Below are 17,491 nucleotides of genomic sequence, written 5' to 3' on the forward strand. Positions count from 1 at the left end.
CTCATTGACGCTAAGGCGTACTCTCACTTTATCATCTCTAACGTGAGGCTGCGCCTTAAAATCAGCAGTATGTCGGAATGCAGTGGGCAGAGGGCCTTCTTTTTAGTAATTCATAAAGTAATGGCATAGCTAACACTAATCAATCGTGTCTTAGGTTTGATGAAATACGGACGTATCTACCTCAAAACAATGGTTGAGGCTCAGAACAGAACCTGACACAGAATACGCCCTCAGGTATCGGTGTTGGCTGCTTGTGACTGACTTTGGCAAGTAAGGTCAGTACCCGGCACCTCTGGGCACACAGGGCCCGGGCTGCATCCACTGTGCCAGGGACCTGGTGCCGGGCTGGGCAGCAAGTCAGTATCACATCAGCAGGCGTGGGCCGTGGTGAGCCTCTCCCTGCCCTCCCGCTGGAATAGAAAGCTGATCCCGACGTCCCACTCCGACCCACGGTCAGGAAGCCGTCCTGTCCAGGAAGGTGGCTGAGGTACATCCCTGAACACAGTAGGCCACAGCATCATGCAGCGGAGGGCCAGTGGCCGCTATTCTTCCTGCTGGTGTTCCACTCGGCCCGCAGCTCACAGCAAGTCTATGCGGAACTGTGCAACCCACATGCTTTGATTTTCAGAAATGTTCTTAGATCCTGAACCAGAATGTGCTGCAGGGGGGACTGTTTCACCTCAAAAATTACAGCAAAGTAAATGTCCTTGTTTCAACTTTTCCAATGTTTAACTTGTAACAATAGCTACAAAAGTAATCAGGCAGCAAACAATGTGTTTCTTTAAACGGCTTTCCTGTGAGTGTTCCGTTTACAAAGAAACTCCTAAAACCAGGAAGTAATTGGTGACTTTGGAAACAGCAAGCAAACTTCGGGGAAGAAAGAGGGGCAGGTGTACCTGGAAGGACTAACTTGCAGCCACTCATTTCCTTTGGAGGGCGGTGGGGCCTGCACCCTGCAGATTAGGGTATATTCTGACTCAGCAAAATAGGCACCAGCGCCTGTAAAAAGAAACCGCGCTGGGCACTAAGAGAATTCTCAAAGACTCCCAGAGCCCTGGGTGTGTGTCCTCCCACAGGGAATCTCGCACGAGTTCGTCAAATGGCTGGTCTCAGGTTACACAACCAGCACTGCCTCCACCGCCACCGCCCCCCAAACTCACTGGTCCGAGCGGTTCCCCGCGGTGTGGCCGCGAGGGCGGGGCCGGGGGGCGGAGGCCAGGGCGGGACCAAGGCTGGGGGCGGGGCCAGGCATGGCTGCCGCTCGGCGGCCGGGGGCGGGGCCGACGGTCACGTGTGTACACAGGGCCCTGGCGGCGTGCGCGCCGTGAGCCCCGCCGCCTCCTCCAGCCCGAGCTGCCCGCCCGGCGGCGACTGCGCCGGCCGCCGCCCAGCAAGCCGGTGAGTGGGGCCCGGGAGCCTGGGTCGGGTCGGTGAGGCACACCCCGGTCTCCGCATGGGGAGGGAGCCAGCCCCAAGCTGCTGTGGCTCCCACGGCGGGCGCTGCGCTTACTGGGACTCGGGTCCTCTGGCCGCTGCCCACTGCGGGGCTCCGTGCCCTTGCCAGGAGGGGACGGCTGTCCTCCGGCCGCGCTCCGAGCTGAACCCCGGGGGCGGGCTTTCGGTCATTAACCTGGTGATGGCAGCTGAATCTGCTGCTGGCGTAGGCGGCACAGCGCCGCCACCGGCTCTCCCACGTCCGACAGGGCACCACTGATCCTGCTCTCCTGGGCCACTATGGTGACTGCTTTCGGCCCCTTCTGTGATTAGTGTTTTAAAGTGAGTTTTGGATCTGTGTCTACATGGAGGTGTCGGATCTGCTGTCAGTTGTCTTGGACAGTTGGCAGGGCATGGGACGGCTCTTTCAAAGCTTCACTGGAAGGCAGTGCTCTCCAGCCGCCAAACCACCACTACCAGCAGCAGAAAACCCACTATTAAGTTAGTATTACAAACCTGGCAAGTCAGTTCTCTAAATTAGGCATAAGTCTATGAATCTTGATGTGACTGGTCACAGTGGCTTATCTCTGCATGCATGCTACGTGGTGGACCAGAGGATAATTCTGTATTCGTCGTCCACAGCCTTTGATCTCTTCCCTGCCCATGAAGATGTACTTGAGTCCTCCATTCCACTTTAAATAGCCAGCTCCTGTCCACACGGAACAGCACGACATCTTTTATCTTTTGCTACCTGCAGCACCTAGCAGAGGCCGGCATTCAATAACAGAGGGCCAAGAGGCTTGCTTTAAAGGCCTCTGCAAACTTATATGAGTAAAATGGTTCTGACCATGCTCCCAGGCTCCTCACGCATAGTGGTGATGAGATAGTCTACCGTCCTAACTGGGGCACCGTTGAGAGTGAACGGAGGCACTGTTAATAATTAGACGAAGTGCACACTCACAGTACCCATGACCTGCTGTGCAGCTCCTTCAAGAACTACTGTAAGGCCTGGCTCCCCAACCAGAACCCCTGTTGTCTTCCTCAATGAAGAAGGCCTCTGAAGACAAGTGACTTAAGAACATAGTTTATATGTATTGAATACTGTTATGCCTTTTCACAGAGAAGAGGTCGGGGCCAGAGCAGCTCACTGCCCGACGCCACACACATCCGTGCTGGCGTCCACGTGTCATCCTGCCTCTCTAGCCAGCATGGACATATCCCGAGGATGGAGGACAGAGGAACGCAGATTTAGGGCAGAATGTAAATGTGAAAGTTGACTCGGAGTCCCTGCAACTCATAAGCCCCAGTAGGCTGATGAAGAGAGAAGGGCAAAGGGCGCGCACCTCATGTGGGTCTTAGGTTAGGATGTAAAGGCTGATTATGTCTATCATACAATGAATCAATGGCATACTGCACAGATCGCTGCATGGGGAAATATGCTCATGTAATTTACAGTCGGAAGAGGGACATGCTGCTCACTGGGGCAGGGAGAAGAAGGGGCTCCTCAGGGAGCTGCAGCTCTCACAGCCCCTAGGATGTCACCTGGAATCCTGAAAAAATAACTGCCACCTGGCCTTTAATGACCCAACCACAGCGAGGTCTTGCCTTTGCAGAAGGAAATTATCACCCAGAGAATCCAGCCGACCGTGTCATGCACACGACGATCCCACGGTGCTGTTTTCTGTCAACAGTGTTTCCCAGCCATTCCCTCCTGCCTGCCGGCTCCTCTGCTCTCCAGGGCTTTCACTAACCCACCTGCCCAACTGACCAGCATTAGGCTGTCCGGTTAGCCCACATCTGTCCAGGGGTCTCAAAGGCTCAGGACCCCAAGACACCATCCAGGTAGCAAAGAGGAGAGGGAACCCAGTCTGGAGAGTAGAATAACGTTTCGCTCCAATTTGAGATCCCAAAATGAGATGCTGCCCGGGACCAGAAGTCAGTTTCTTAGGAGCGTGCTGTCTACCCAGGAGCCTCTGTGTGCAAACAAAACACCCCCTTGAGCAGCAGAGGGACAGGGTGGAGTGGGGCAGGTGTCTGTTCATCCCCACAGAGCCACACCCAGGTCCCTTCCTGCAAAGGCCAAGGACTTTCCCCATTTTAATTGGAACCAAAGCAAGCCTTGCAGACCACTGTTGCTACCACAGCTAGTGTGATGAGGAGAAATAACCTGCTGGCTCCTCCCTGGGAAAGAACCAAGGTGGTGATAAGATCTGCGGCTCAGAGCACTTCCCTGCAGGTTAAGGCCACGCCTAGTAAACCGGGGCTCGACTGAGGAGCCCCGGCAGGTGCCAAGCCTGCCCAGAGTCTGCAGTAGAGACTCTCTGTTCTTGGCCATGTCTTTGAATTTCTGAGGAAGTCTTTTTTGTTTGTTTTTGTTTTTCCCTGGTCTGATGTACCTGGAGAGGGAATTAGCCTCACACCCAGTTAGGGAACAAAAAGCCAAGTAAACAAAAGAATGCTGTTCCACCTTCCTCCAGGGAACTGGCACCCATAGCTGCAGGCACAGGTGCCCAGCCCGCTCACTGGCCCAGCAAGGTGCTTGGTCTCAGGCCCCCAGAGCCCGTCCTGGAGCCACAAACATGCTCGCTATTATCCATGGAAAAAGAGAGGCATTCTCTTTGTTTATAGTCTAAGCCAAGTCACCTGATTCACTCTCACTACTCTGCAGTTTGCAATTGTAAAAAGCAAAAGGCTACAAAAATCAAAACCATCCACCTATGTAATGAACCGTTTCTTATCACAGCCCAGGAAGGCACAGATAGGAATCAGTGTGCATAAGCTCTCCACGTGGAAACCCTGTGAAAACAGCAGCCTTTCCTAAGCGTCTGGCTCCTAGGAGCTGGATGTTAATTGTTGCTAAAGCCTGGGTTCATTACTACAAAAGAAAATAAACATTCCAGAGTCATTTTGAAAGCATTTTGATTGTTCTAGAACATTCACCCAAGGTTGAGCGTCTCATGGTGCATGGCAGGTTCGGCCAGGAGCTGGCCGTGGCCTTTCCACTCCTTTCCTGCCATCCTTCTGAGGATGCAGTGCCCGGGGCCTCGCAGTTCTCTTTCCACTCAAATCTAAGGCTCTAAAGCTTCAACAACTGTCCTGGGACAATAAGAAGCGCTGAGTCCCCACCCTGCCTGCTCTCCTTTCTACTCAGTGGGGAAATTGGATCACTCGCCTCGGTGGATCACTCGCCTCGGTGGATCACTCGCCTCGGTGGATCACTCGCCTCGGTGGATCACTCGCCTCGGTGGATCACTCGCCTCGGTGGATCACTCGCCTCGGTGGATCACTCGCCTCGGTGGATCACTCGCCTCGGTGGATCACTCGCCTCGGTGGATCACTCGCCTCGGTGGATCACTCGCCTCGGTGGATCACTCGCCTCGGTGGATCACTCGCCTCGGTGGATCACTCGCCTCGGTGGATCACTCGCCTCGGTGGATCACTCGCCTCGGTGGATCACTCGCCTCGGTGGATCACTCGCCTCGGTGGATCACTCGCCTCGGTGGATCACTCGCCTCGGTGGATCACTCGCCTCGGTGGATCACTCGCCTCGGTGGATCACTCGCCTCGGTGGATCACTCGCCTCGGTGGATCACTCGCCTCGGTGGATCACTCGCCTCGGTGGATCACTCGCCTCGGTGGATCACTCGCCTCGGTGGATCACTCGCCTCGGTGGATCACTCGCCTCGGGGAAAAGCCTTTTACGTCACTGAATACATCCCCTTCCACGGTTTTCATCCAACAGTCAGCCAGGCTGCTGCAGCACACATAAAAGCTTCCCCTGCCTGCAAAGAGCTCCGAGTAGGTGGGAAAGAGATGGATGTGCGGACAGGCTTAACCCAGCAAGACTGGCGGAGGGGTGTGGAGACAGTGGTCGGGGGTGGGTTCCCGGGGGTACTGATGCCCAAAATAAAATGTCAAGGACGAGCCAGTGTTTGCTGAGAGAATGAGGGGAAGTGAGAAAGGGTGTTCTAGGCAAGGGATCAACGTCCGCAAAAGACAGTGTGAAAGACAGCACCCGGAAACTTCGCGGGGATCACCGGGCGTGGGACTTGCCGGCCCCAGCTCTGACAGGGCCCTGAGCAACAGAGAAAAGAACTTCCCGACTAACAGGGACAGCAACATCAAAAGCGATGGCTTTTGTGAAACTAATTCAGCCACCTTGGAGCAGAGGATTCCTCTGCTGGTTTCTGTTTCTGCCAGCTCTGTGCAGTGCAGGCACTATGATGCTCTCTCTCTCTCACACACACATACAGGGACCCGGGTGCCTCTCAGGTTGAGAGGGGTGGTCACCATCCCCACACTCAGGCCCCCTGTCTCCAGGCCTGCTGCTTCTGAACAGGCCTGGGGCAGTCCATTTCTATTGGGAAACCCTATCAAAGTTAGCCCCGGGTCTCAGCCAAGTTCACCTCACTGCTCACAGACATTCATTATTAACAGACTGTTTGATAGCACTTTGGGCTCTTTTTAAATAAGACATAGGAAGAAAGATGCCAACGTCTCACTTGAAATGCTCCTGACAGCTAGCCTGACGGGGTCCTGTCGCCCCTGCCCACACCCTGCCATGGCCATGGTCTCCACAGCCGCACATGGGCTCCAGACATTTTCACGAGTTATGAACCAAAGAGAACCAAGACCCCTGGAGCAGGTTCTCCTTCCCAGTCCCATGTTCCTTTGAAAGCAAAGAATAGAGGCCAGGGAAGCAAGTGTTTATACTCCAGTTTAGTACTAGTGAAACATCAGGAAATTCATTGTGTTGGTATCAAAGCCCGAACTCAGAACATAAAAACCATAAAACTACAAAGCCTCTGCAGTCTGAGCGTGCGCTCCCCGGGCCTCCGCGGTCTGACCCTGTGCTACCCATGCAAGCGCCACCCACAGGTGCGTCCTGGGGGCTGCCTCCTCCACGTTGGCCAGCAGTGTGGGGTGTGACGGGGCCCATGTTGTTGTCACCCCCACCTGCCCCACGTTTCCCCTGCACACGTGTCCGTTCACAAAGATTCTGAGCAAAAGGTCACAGAACAGCTTCCTCTGCCCTTTATATGTGGGGAGGAGGCCAAAGATCTGCAGGCGTCATCATTCCAGGCCAGGGCTGGTGACAGGGAGCAAGTGCCGGCACCCTCTTGTGCTTCACATGGGTTGGTTTACTTAACCCTCCTGTCTCATGAAGATTTTTACTAAGCCTGGGGAAACCGAGGCACACAGCAAGGATGTCACCTGCCTGCAAAGGCACCTGTGTGCAAGCCAGGACTGGAAAAGCTCAGCCTGCAGTGCACATGCTTGCTGCCCGCTCCAGAGCCCAGGCCCTTAACCACTTCCTTCCTAGGAAGACGGAGGGCGAGGGAGTTTCTTACAGTGCTTTATGTCAACTCCTGCTGCTGCCCACCACTAATCCAGGCCCCTGCAGACAGCAGGGCACGGTCCTTCCTATTAGCAGGCTTACTACGAAGCCCTGTCTGACGTTCCCTCATGTCAGGTAGAAGGAATTAGACCAGAGGTGAAGGCAGCGGCTGGAATCAGCGGTGCTTTCTCAAAGTAGGAAAACAGTTTTAGGACTGTTTTCGGTCAAATTTTGGGCACCACTGTACTGGGTTCTATGACAGAGAAGCCACCAAGGTCCCGTGCGAGGAGCCCTGGGCAGGGACAGCTGAAGCTGTGCACCTGGGCCCTCCTGATTGCCTCCCACCAGCCAGGCCTGGCAGCAGCCAGCAGCCACCCCACCCCACCCCAACAAGGAGAGCTGCCCCACACTGTCGGCCCCCAAAGCTCAGGACACACGGGCCCTCCCAGGTCTCTCTGGCGGGCTAGGCCTTGGCAGGGCCCCCCCAGCGGGCCCCACTCTGAACCGCAAGCACAGGGTCTTCTGCAGTGTAGGACCTGCTGTCAGCACAGGCCTGCAGGCTCAGGGCTGTGCAGGGACACAGGGGCCGGCACCGCTGGGCACCCTGTCCTTTCCCAGCCTGCCTGTGCACCCTGTGGGCAGTGACTCCTCAGGCACAGTGGCCCAAAGTCACAGGTGGTCTGTCAGGGGCTCTCCAGGGAGCTGCACACACTCAGGTTTAGCTCAGGAACAGAACAGATCCCCAGGGCATTTGCTCAGGCTCAGAGCAGAGCAGGGAGCCGTCCACCTGCGACGGGCACATCCATGGACTTCCAAGCCAACAGGGACAGCTGCCCAGACGGGCTGCCCAAGCCAACCAAGGATCCTGTCCCATCGGTCCCTGAGGCTTGGGAGTCTGACACTTTTTGGCTTTCATTTCTCAAGCTGCCCCAGCTTCTCCAAGTCCTGAGCCTGGGGCTCCCAGCTCTGAGCGGATGCTCTGCAAGTGGCGTCCCTGCACCCTGGTGCAGGCGGACGGACGCGGGAGAGCCTGCAAGGAAGTAAGGCCCAGCAGCCTTCCCAGGCTTGGAACGCCGCAGCCTAGGAAGCATCTTCCCAGGAAATTGCAGTCGGAGCCCAGCACGGGGTCTCGGAAGAAAAGACCCCACGTTCTATCCTCACGAGTACGCATTAGGAGTGAGCACCGCTCAGTAGATGACACAGAGGCACAGCTGAGGACCCAGAGACGGGCACACCGGAAACAGCGACATCCACAGGCGCTCGGCAGGGACCAGGAACCCAGAAGGCTTGACGCGCAGGGGGTCTCGGAGAAACTCTACCCCTGTCCTTCCCAGCCTCTTGCTTAGCTAGGCCTCACCCTAGCCTGCTGGAGATGGCGGCCATGCCATCAGAGAGGGGGATGGGCAGATTGGCTGAGGTCACCCCACAGGCCAGCAGAGGCCTGGGTGGGAGTGCGCAGCCCCGCAGATGGCTGCTTATGGGGCCCAGAGGCCACCCCTGCGCCGCAGAGGGCACCAGCACACCCGGACTTCTCGGAGGCTTCATACAGCTCCCAGGCCCTACAAGCAGCGTGTGGGCAGAGGCCCACGCCCCTTCCTGTCACTCAGAGAAGCTGCTGCTCCCAGAAAACGGGGCGCCAGACTCCCATCAACACTGTGTCCCAACCCCGGTCCTCTCAGGATTCCTGTGTGGAAATGTCACTTCTGTCTCAGCTCTCTAGGGTGCACCTGGTGTCCAGCTCTGCCCCCTTTCTGCTTAAGCAGCTGCTGGGAGACCCTGAGCCAGGCCGCCGAGGTTCTGAGCTCGTAAGGGGTGCAGCAGTTTCCCGCACAGCGTGGGGAGCACATTTGCTCACGTCTCCCAGGCTGGCTGTACACTCTGAGGCCAGCCCTGGGCTCTAACACCCTCCCGCTTCCGCTGGGCTTTCTAAGCTCTCCTCTCCTGTCCACTGCTGGCCCACGGCCCAGGCCCAGCCTTGAAGCTGTAAAGACCTCTCACCCCATCCAAATGAGACTGGTCAGATATCTCCCGCATGTCAGCCACCACTGGATTGGGAAGGACGGGCAGTAGGTGCAAGGCTGGCCCTTTTTATGAGAGTTATTTAAAAAACAAAAACAGGTCAGGCACAGTGGCTCACACCTGTAATCCCAGCACTTTGGGAGACTGAGGCAGGAGGGTCACTTGAACCCAGGAGTTTGAGACTAGCCTGGGCAACATAGTGAGACCCTGTCTCAAAAAACGTTAAATGAAAACATTAGCCAGCTGTAGTGGCACATGCCTGTAGTCCCAGCTTCTTGGGAGGCTGAAATGGGAGGATCGCTTGAGCCCAGGAGGCAGAGGGTGCAGTTAGCTATGATGGTACCATTGCTCTCCAGCCTGGGTGACTGAGAGAGATCCTGGCTCCAAACAAAAAAATAAAAACAGAAGGAGGAATAGATGAATCCCATTTGTGACATTAATGAATTCTCTTATAGGGAAAATAAAACGATTGAAACTGGGCCATCTTGGACAGCTGAGGCCCAGGCAGGGCCAGCTCCTTCCACCTTCCCAGCCAAGATGCTGCCTGCAGCCCCTCCCCTCCTGGCCCGAGATGCTGTCATTGTCCCTAAGGGACCCTGAGGCCTGCTCCAGGCTGAGTGGGTGAGGAGCCTCTGAGCAGGCGCCTGCGTCGAGGCGTGCCCTCCTGAGAGGCAAGGCTGACCTGCAGCGTGCAGCTCGGCTGGGGACACTCGCCTGAGAAGAGCCCAGTCCTGGGTGCCTCCCTAGGGGAGGGCCTTGGGGCTGCTTGTGCTGGCACCGACGTGGGCCTGGGGAGGGACCTGTGTGTGGGTGGCAGGTCTTGAGGAGTCATGGGGGAGGGTTTCGGGGGGAGATGCTGGTGGTAACAGTGGGAGGTAGGCAGTGAAACCAGCAGTGTGACTTTGGAGGTGCTGGAGGAGCAGGGCCTGGTGGAAGAAGTAGGGGAGCCAGGAAGGAGCAGCTGCCAGGGACGGCCTGGCCTGGAAGGGTGGCCAGGAACTGGGGGAGAAGCTGGTGGTCTCTCAGTGCAAGGGTGGGTCTGGCCTGGAGGAGAGGCCCACAGGGTCCCTGCTGGCTGAGGGTGCAGTGGCGGGCCCCGGAAGCTGAATATCACCCCCACCACTGGGCAGGCAGTGCTCAGAGCGAAACGGGTGACTGGAGGGCATGTGCCAGCTCTGTTCCTCAAACCTGGCCCAAGAGGGACCTGCAGCATGGGGTTGGGGGGCAGGCGGCCCTTCTCTGTGGTCTCTCCTGCCTTCTGAGGGAGCCTCCAGAATCTTTCATCGCCGCCGCAACAAACTCAGGCTTTCGTGTAGGAAAAGAGCCCACTTCTGAAGAGGCTCATCTGGGCTTTCTCTCCCAGCCTCTAAGTCTCCCATCACCTGGCTCCCCGTTCCTCTTTCCCTTGAAGGAAGTCAGCAGAGTGCATGGCTGACGGGAAAGAAGGCACAGCGGGCCTGCCCAGCAGGGGTAGAAGCCAGGCCATTGTTCTCCAGTTCCAGGATGCCCTGCTTCCCCAGACAGCCCGGCAGCCAGGAAAAGGAAGTCTCTGGGCACAGAGGCAAGTGGGGGGCACAGAGGCAAGCGGGAGACCACGGACAGGCAAGGAGTCGAAGGCTCCACCCGCCTGGGCCAGGCCAGGCTCCCACAGAACCCCTCTGCGGCCAGGCAGGCACATGGGGCCCAGGCCATCCCCCTCACTCGGACGCAGGTGTGGCGACGGCGGGGGAGGGGTGTCCACGGTAGAGCCCAGAACCTTGCGCAGGACAGGACCCCGGCTAATGTGCCCGGAACAGCTCAGTGACAGGGAGCTGGGTTGGCTGTGAGGGTCGGGCACGCGTCACGAGTCTCCTGTGACCAGGAGAGATGGGAACACTGGCTCACATGACTCGCCGGGCCCTGGCACGCTGTGGTTCTGTGGGTGCCCCCTGCAGCTCCCAGCCTTCAAAATGTACACCTCGCTGGGCATGGTGGCTCACGTCTGTAATCCCAGCACTTTGGGAGGCCGAGGTGGGCGGATCACCTGAGGTCGGGAGTTCGAGATCAGCCTGGCCAACATGGAGAAACCTTGTCTCTACTGAAAATACAACATTAGCTGGGTGTGGTGGCAGTCGCCTGTAATCCCAGCTATTCGGGAGGCTGAGGCAGGAGAATTGCTTGAACCCGGGAGGTGGAGGTTACAGTGAGCTGAGATCGTGCCATTGCACTCCAGCCTGGGCAACAGAGCGAGACTCCATCTCAAAAAAACAAAAACAAAAACAAAAACAAAAAAACCATACACTTCATGCTCACTTCTCTGGGAGCCATGGCTAACAGCCTGCAGGCAGGAGACTCTCAAACCAGCTCCTGGAGGGCACTCCCAGGGACCCTGTTCCTACCACGAGCCCTGCCAGAGAGGAGGCGGGCCAAGGAGACTTGTCCACCCAGGCGTGGCCGAGGAAGGGGTTTCCTCACGCTCTGCTGACCTGCCTTCCTTCCATGCCTCTCAGCCCAGCTCCTGACAAAGGCGGGAACCTGAGCTCCTCGGCTTTAGGAACGTCCCCCAGAGCCCACGGAGCAGCCCGCCCCAGCTGCCTTCCCTCCCACGATCTCCAGGTAATGCCTGGTAAAAGGAGGACTCCAGGGAGAATGTTGGGGCCAACATGCAAAGCGCGTCACCTTCCAACCGGCGGAGAGTGAAGGAAAACAGGTACGGCTCGGCTTGTAACCTTCACTGGAAACAGAAACCATCCTCATCATTGATACCTGGTGAACTGCACAGAGAGCAACCTGCAGCTTTGGAAGTTTATAAATCCTTCAGTATTTGTCAGCTGCCAGTAAACAAAAATGCACACAGGAGAACTTTCCACCTGAACCCCACCTGGAGGCCGGCGTTCCCAGGTCCCGGCTGGGGTGACAGCACGCACTCGAGAGCCGGCTCAGGGCGAGTGGGACGCACGTGAGCGCAGGGAGGAAATGCCAGCAGATCCCACTCCACGTGACCACCTCCCAAGAATCGAGCCATTCTTAGCCCTGCAGACGCTGGCTGCCTCCCTCTGACTTGGCCTCACGGCAGGGCAGGCATTAGCAGTCCAGGCAGCTTCTCTCTGACTCCCTGCAAGGAGGGGTGCGGCGGGCAAGAGGCTGGCCCCGCGCAGTTCCACCTGCAGGGAGAGCCCTCGCAGGAGGCTCCGTGTGTGGGGCCGGCTCAGCTTTTCTCTGGCCATGCCCATGTCCCTTCTGTGCACGGAGACGCCAGATGCACGTGCTCCCCTCTCTGCTTCCGACCTGAACCTGCCCTCGGCTTCCGCTGTGCCTCCGAGGGCTCCTGTGTCCTGTGGGCTGAGTGAGCATGGCCAGGCCTTCGCTCGACAGTAGACCCTTCTGTTGATTTCCTCACGGAAAAAAGGGTTCGTAACCAACATCTCAAGCACACTGAACACCAGGGGGGGCTGCATGGACCTGGACACGTGTCTGCCTGACCTGCCCCCAGGCTCTCGGTGGGATGCCCCGCAGCGATGCAGACAGGGGCCTGTGGGCAGAGGCCACGGCCTCCATGAGCCAGGCTATCAGAAAGGTGGGACAAGAGGCCAGCTGTGCTCAGTTTGCAGTGCGGTCCCGTCCAAGCACGGCCCCTCGTTTCTGGAACCCGGCTGTAAACAGCAGGAGGGAGGGGCGGTGGCGCCTGCCAAGGGAGGCAGAGGCCCTGCGGGGAACTTACCAGAGGAAAACAAGTGCTTGCATCCTGGGGCCCTCACACGCACGCGCAGGAGGCCAGGCGCGCTGCTGATAAGAGCCTGCGGGTTTGCAGAGAAGCGCAGCAGCGCGCAGGTCCTCACCAGAGCTCTGGTGGCCACCTCTGTCCCGCCATGCTGCTCACCGACAGTGGCCAGGGCCCACAGCACCAAGAGGCTTGGGCCACAAAGTAAAGGTGAGAGCCTGTGGTGCCCGCAGGTGGGAGAGGGGACGTGGGGGGCTCTGTGCAGTGCAGGCAGGAGAGGGGACGTGGGGGACTCTGTGCAGCACAGGTGGGAGAGGGGACGCAGGGGGTTCTGTACAGTGCCACCGGTGGACATCTCTAAGTAGGGAATGAAGGGGTGCCGAGACAGAGCACACTGAGGGGTCCCGGCCCTTGGCAAGCTCTGTGGGGTGAAGGCGGCCGGCCGGGTGTGTCCTCCTGTCAGTGACTGGAGGCAGCACACAGGGCACACAGTGAGACAGCCCTCCCGCTCCGATCTTCTAACCACAGACCCTGGACAGATCCGGGGGCCCTGGGCGCCCCGTGAGGCCAGGCCAGGCTGCTGACTGACACCCAGTCGCAGTGGCCTGTGTTTCCTGGGGACTCAAGTGGAGTCTGGGGGGTGACGTCCCCAAACTGGGCTGCCACTCTGTGACAGCCAAAGCCACGCAGCCTCGCAGGCAGAAGCTGGGGTGTGGAGGACCACGATCCTGAAGAACCCCGTCCTCTGGACCCTGGCGCAGCAGGAAGGGAGAAGCCCGCAGAGGCCCGGACGTCCCCCTCACCGGCCCCCGCCTCTGTGCTTGGAGCAGGTGCATCCTGTCTGGAGCTTGTGCTGGCCCGGCGAGTGGAGCCCACAGCCCATCCCCCACTACCAACATCCCCCAGATTGCTGCCTGCCTGGCCGAGGAGGTGCTGGTCAAGATGTGTTAGTGAGGGGCTATACAAGGTGAGCACGTGAGAAGCAGGGGCCAGGGAGCCTGGACCCAGGACCTGGGGGTGCTGTGGCGGCACTGTGGCTGGGCACACCCAGCAGCGGCCTAGCTCTGCATGCCTGTCACCACCTGACCCTCACTGCGGCTGCTGGGCGGCATTCACCAGGATTGCACAATGACCCACACCTCCCGTCCTGCCCACCAGCCTCTGGATGGGAATTCCCACATCTACCCACCCGCCCATCTGCCAGCTGCCTGCATGCCTGGCCGCAGGGCCGTGTCTCCTGCTGTGGGGCGCACACTGCTATTGGCACTGGGGACCTCGGGCCCTGGCCCCTCCGTGCTCTCCACCTCCCGAGCCTCCTCTTCCCGCCCTGCTGTGGCCCTGTGTGTGGTGTGGGTCTTGCAGTGGCGGGTGAGGACCCACTCCCGCACCCGGCCTCCTCACTGCTCTTGCCTCTGGGCATGGGAACGATGCCGTCTGCTCGTCTGCCTGAGACGCTTTCCACTCCACTCCGAGAGCAGGAGGTCAGCCGGGGCCAAATGACATGGTGGACATCAGGCTTCCCGAGATAGCTGCAGGTCCCTGAGGAATGCCTGTGCTTTGGCGGGGTGGGGGGGTGGGGGTGGTGAAATTCTTACTCTAGGATGGTTCCAGCCGCCAGGTTCTCGTTCAGTGACGTCAAGACTGGCTATGTTCCCATGTCCCCAGAGCCCCCTGTGGGCTGCGACCCACAGGTCACCCTCCCTGGAGCCCAGGCTCTGCAAGGACTCCAAGGCACCGGGTCCTGAGCTGCCGGGAGGGAGGGAGGGAGGCTCAGGGCTGACCGTCCACATTGCCTGTCCCTCCCGGCGCTGGCAAGATGCGAACACCACAGACATCTAGTAAACTTCGGGAATCACTGCGCGGGGCCCGTCCAACCAACTCAGGACGACCACCCAGGCCTCGCAGCAGCCCATGAAGAGTGGGCTCTGAGAATGTGGGGCACACCAGGCTCCCTCTCTGGTCCCCAACCCCAGCCGCTGAAATGAGTGCAGCCACAGCAGCCCCCGGTCAGGACCCGAGACGGCCATTTTTCAACACTCAACTTCACTTTCACAGAAATGCACCCAAGGCAGCCTCGCTCTGTGGTCTCCAGCGATTACTGCACCAGGAGAAGGCACCCCTGTACCTGCAGCACTTCTGGGCCAGGGCTTTGGGATGGGACGCGAGCTGACCACCTGTTCCTTCTTTCCGCAGGGTCGCGGAGCCTCGCCGGCCGCCATGTGGAGCTGCAGCTGGTTCAACGGCACAGGGCTGGTGGAGGAGCTGCCTGCCTGCCAGGACCTGCAGCTGGGGCTGTCACTGTTGTCGCTGCTGGGCCTGGTGGTGGGCGTGCCAGTGGGCCTGTGCTACAACGCCCTGCTGGTGCTGGCCAACCTACACAGCAAGGCCAGCATGACCATGCCGGACGTGTACTTTGTCAACATGGCAGTGGCAGGCCTGGTGCTCAGCGCCCTGGCCCCTGTGCACCTGCTCGGCCCCCCGAGCTCCCGGTGGGCGCTGTGGAGTGTGGGCGGCGAAGTCCACGTGGCACTGCAGATCCCCTTCAATGTGTCCTCACTGGTGGCCATGTACTCCACCGCCCTGCTGAGCCTCGACCACTACATCGAGCGTGCACTGCCGCGGACCTACATGGCCAGCGTGTACAACACGCGGCACGTGTGCGGCTTCGTGTGGGGCGGCGCGCTGCTGACCAGCTTCTCCTCGCTGCTCTTCTACATCTGCAGCCACGTGTCCACCCGCGCGCTGGAGTGCGCCAAGATGCAGAACGCAGAAGCTGCCGACGCCACGCTGGTGTTCATCGGCTACGTGGTGCCAGCACTGGCCGCCCTCTACGCGCTGGTGCTACTCTCCCGCGTCCACAGGGAGGACACGCCCCTGGACCGGGACACGGGCCGGCTGGAGCCCTCGGCACACAGGCTGCTGGTGGCCACCGTGTGCACGCAGTTTGGGCTCTGGACGCCGCACTATCTGATCCTGCTGGGGCACACGGTCATCATCTCGCGAGGGAAGCCCGTGGACGCACACTACCTGGGGCTACTGCACTTTGTGAAGGATTTCTCCAAACTCCTGGCCTTCTCCAGCAGCTTTGTGACACCACTTCTCTACCGCTACATGAACCAGAGCTTCCCCAGCAAGCTCCGACGGCTGATGAAAAAGCTGCCCTGCGGGGACCGGCACTGCTCCCCGGACCACATGGGGGTGCAGCAGGTGCTGGCGTAGGCGGCCCAGCCCTCCTGGGGAGACGTGACTCTGGTGGACGCAGAGCACTTAGTTACCCTGGACGCTCTCCACATCCTTCCAGAAGGAGATGAGCTGCTGGAAGAGAAGCAGGAGGGGTGTTTTTCTTGAAGTTTCCTTTTTCCCACAAATGCCACTCTTGGGCCAAGGCTGTGGTCCCCGTGGCTGGCATCTGGCTTGAGTCTCCCCGAGGCCTGTGCGTCTCCCAAACACGCAGCTCAAGGTCCACATCCGCAAAAGCCTCCTCGCCTTCAGCCTCCTCAGCATTCAGTTTGTCAATGAAGTGATGAAAGCTTAGAGCCAGTATTTATACTTTGTGGTTAAAATACTTGATTCCCCCTTGTTTGTTTTACAAAAACAGATGTTTTCTAGAAAAATGACAAGTATTAAAATGAACAAAACCCTACGAAAGAATGGCAACAGCCAGGGTGGCCGGGCCCTGCCAGTGGGCGGCGTGTGCTAGCCAGGCCTGCCGGGTGTGCCGCGGTCACCACAGGGTTCTGAGAACATTTCACAGAAGTGCCTGAGACGCGGAGACATGGCTGGTGTTAAATGGAGCTATTCAATAGCAGTGATGCGCTCTCCTCAGCCACCAAATGTCCCTGACACCCTCCCCAGCCCCCACAGATAACATCAGCTGAGGTTTTTTTCAGTATGTACCTGTCCTAAATCAACTCCTCAAAGTGTGCACAAAACTAAAGAATATAAATAAACAAAAGAAAGGTGTGTTAGGATTTCTGACTGAATACCAGAGCTGAAGGGCCCCCAGGGGACAGAGGGCTGGAGGCTGTGTCACACGGGGTCTGGTGGGAGGGCCAGGGTGGAACCTTAGGCCAGCTCCGAAGGCACCTGGGACCAGCATCCGTATCTCCGCGGCCCTCGCAGCCTCAGATGGGGCCCGGACCGGCCTGTTCCACTTGGGCGAACAGGTCTGCAGTGAGGAGGGTCCATAGTGGGGCGGGTCTTAGGTGGGTCCGTAGTGGGGCGGGTCCGTAGTGAGGCAGGTCTTAGTGAGGCGGGTCCGTAGTGAGGCGGGTCTTAGTGAGGCGGGTCTTAGTGAGGCGGGTCTATAGTCAGGGGCAATTGTTCCTCGTCAGCCTGGCTGGAGACCTTCCACCCATTGGGATTTTGTAAAACATCTACTTTAAAATATGGCCGTGAGAAAAGCCCCCATTCCTCCCCACCATCTGTTCGCCTCTCCCCGATTTTCTAGGATTAAAGTATAGGTCTGCAATCCCCTACCTCCAATTCTAAAGCCCACAAAGCTCTGAAAACAGGAAGATGTTCCCCCCAAGTTTGCGGCAAATTCACTGGGCAGCGATCCCTGACCTGAAGGGGTGTGAGAGCTTCATGTCCATGAGGACCCCACCCCTTCTGAAAACGGGCGATGTGGCTGTGGGAGCTGCCCTGAGCGCCCCGGGGTTCTGTGGCACACTTCCTCCCCACAGCCTGAACGTGCTGGAATTCTGAGTATGCCCGGCCCCAGGGACAGTGGGGGTAGGGTGGGGGGAGCGGCACCTTGCAGCCATCGACGTGGGGACATCACGCTCTGGTCCCAGTCTCCTGGGAATTCAGCCACGAGGTCACTGGCATTATTCATCATGTGCTGCAAGCAGGTCAGAGTTGGCCTCGTGAGGACGCGGCTCTGGGTGGCTCCTGCGGGGAGCTCAGACCCACAGGACAGGCTCCTAAGCCGTGGGATTAGAGAACAGTTTTCTGAGCTGTTTCTGTCAGTGTTTTGTTTTCAGGTGTGAACCTTTAAA

General features: G+C 58.6%; 2 protein-coding genes across 12 annotated transcripts in view; one reads left to right on the plus strand and one right to left on the minus strand.

The window, feature by feature from the left end:
- C6H7orf50 (chromosome 6 C7orf50 homolog) overlaps positions 1 to 17,491 on the minus strand; it is a 151,707-nt gene that overhangs the window by 52,171 nt on the left and 82,045 nt on the right. The gene's annotated exons all lie outside the window — the stretch shown is intronic.
- GPR146 (G protein-coupled receptor 146) lies at positions 1,251 to 16,462 on the plus strand. Of its 4 annotated transcripts, XM_063815135.1 has the most exons (4): positions 1,251 to 1,398; positions 11,281 to 12,701; positions 13,322 to 13,458; positions 14,685 to 16,462. In XM_063815135.1, exons 2-4 carry the CDS (start codon positions 12,227 to 12,229, stop codon positions 15,708 to 15,710), a joined length of 1,638 nt encoding a protein of 545 aa, XP_063671205.1. In that variant the 5' UTR covers positions 1,251 to 1,398; positions 11,281 to 12,226; the 3' UTR covers positions 15,711 to 16,462. The 4 variants fall into 4 exon arrangements, with proteins under 4 accessions (XP_063671205.1, XP_024213451.1, XP_063671206.1 ...); XM_063815136.1 differs by lacking the exon at positions 13,322 to 13,458 and having other exon boundaries at positions 1,296 to 1,398; XM_016946224.4 differs by lacking the exon at positions 1,251 to 1,398 and having other exon boundaries at positions 10,623 to 12,701.

This window comes from Pan troglodytes, chromosome 6 (assembly GCF_028858775.2).
Source record: "Pan troglodytes isolate AG18354 chromosome 6, NHGRI_mPanTro3-v2.0_pri, whole genome shotgun sequence".
Lineage (NCBI taxonomy): Eukaryota > Metazoa > Chordata > Mammalia > Primates > Hominidae > Pan > Pan troglodytes.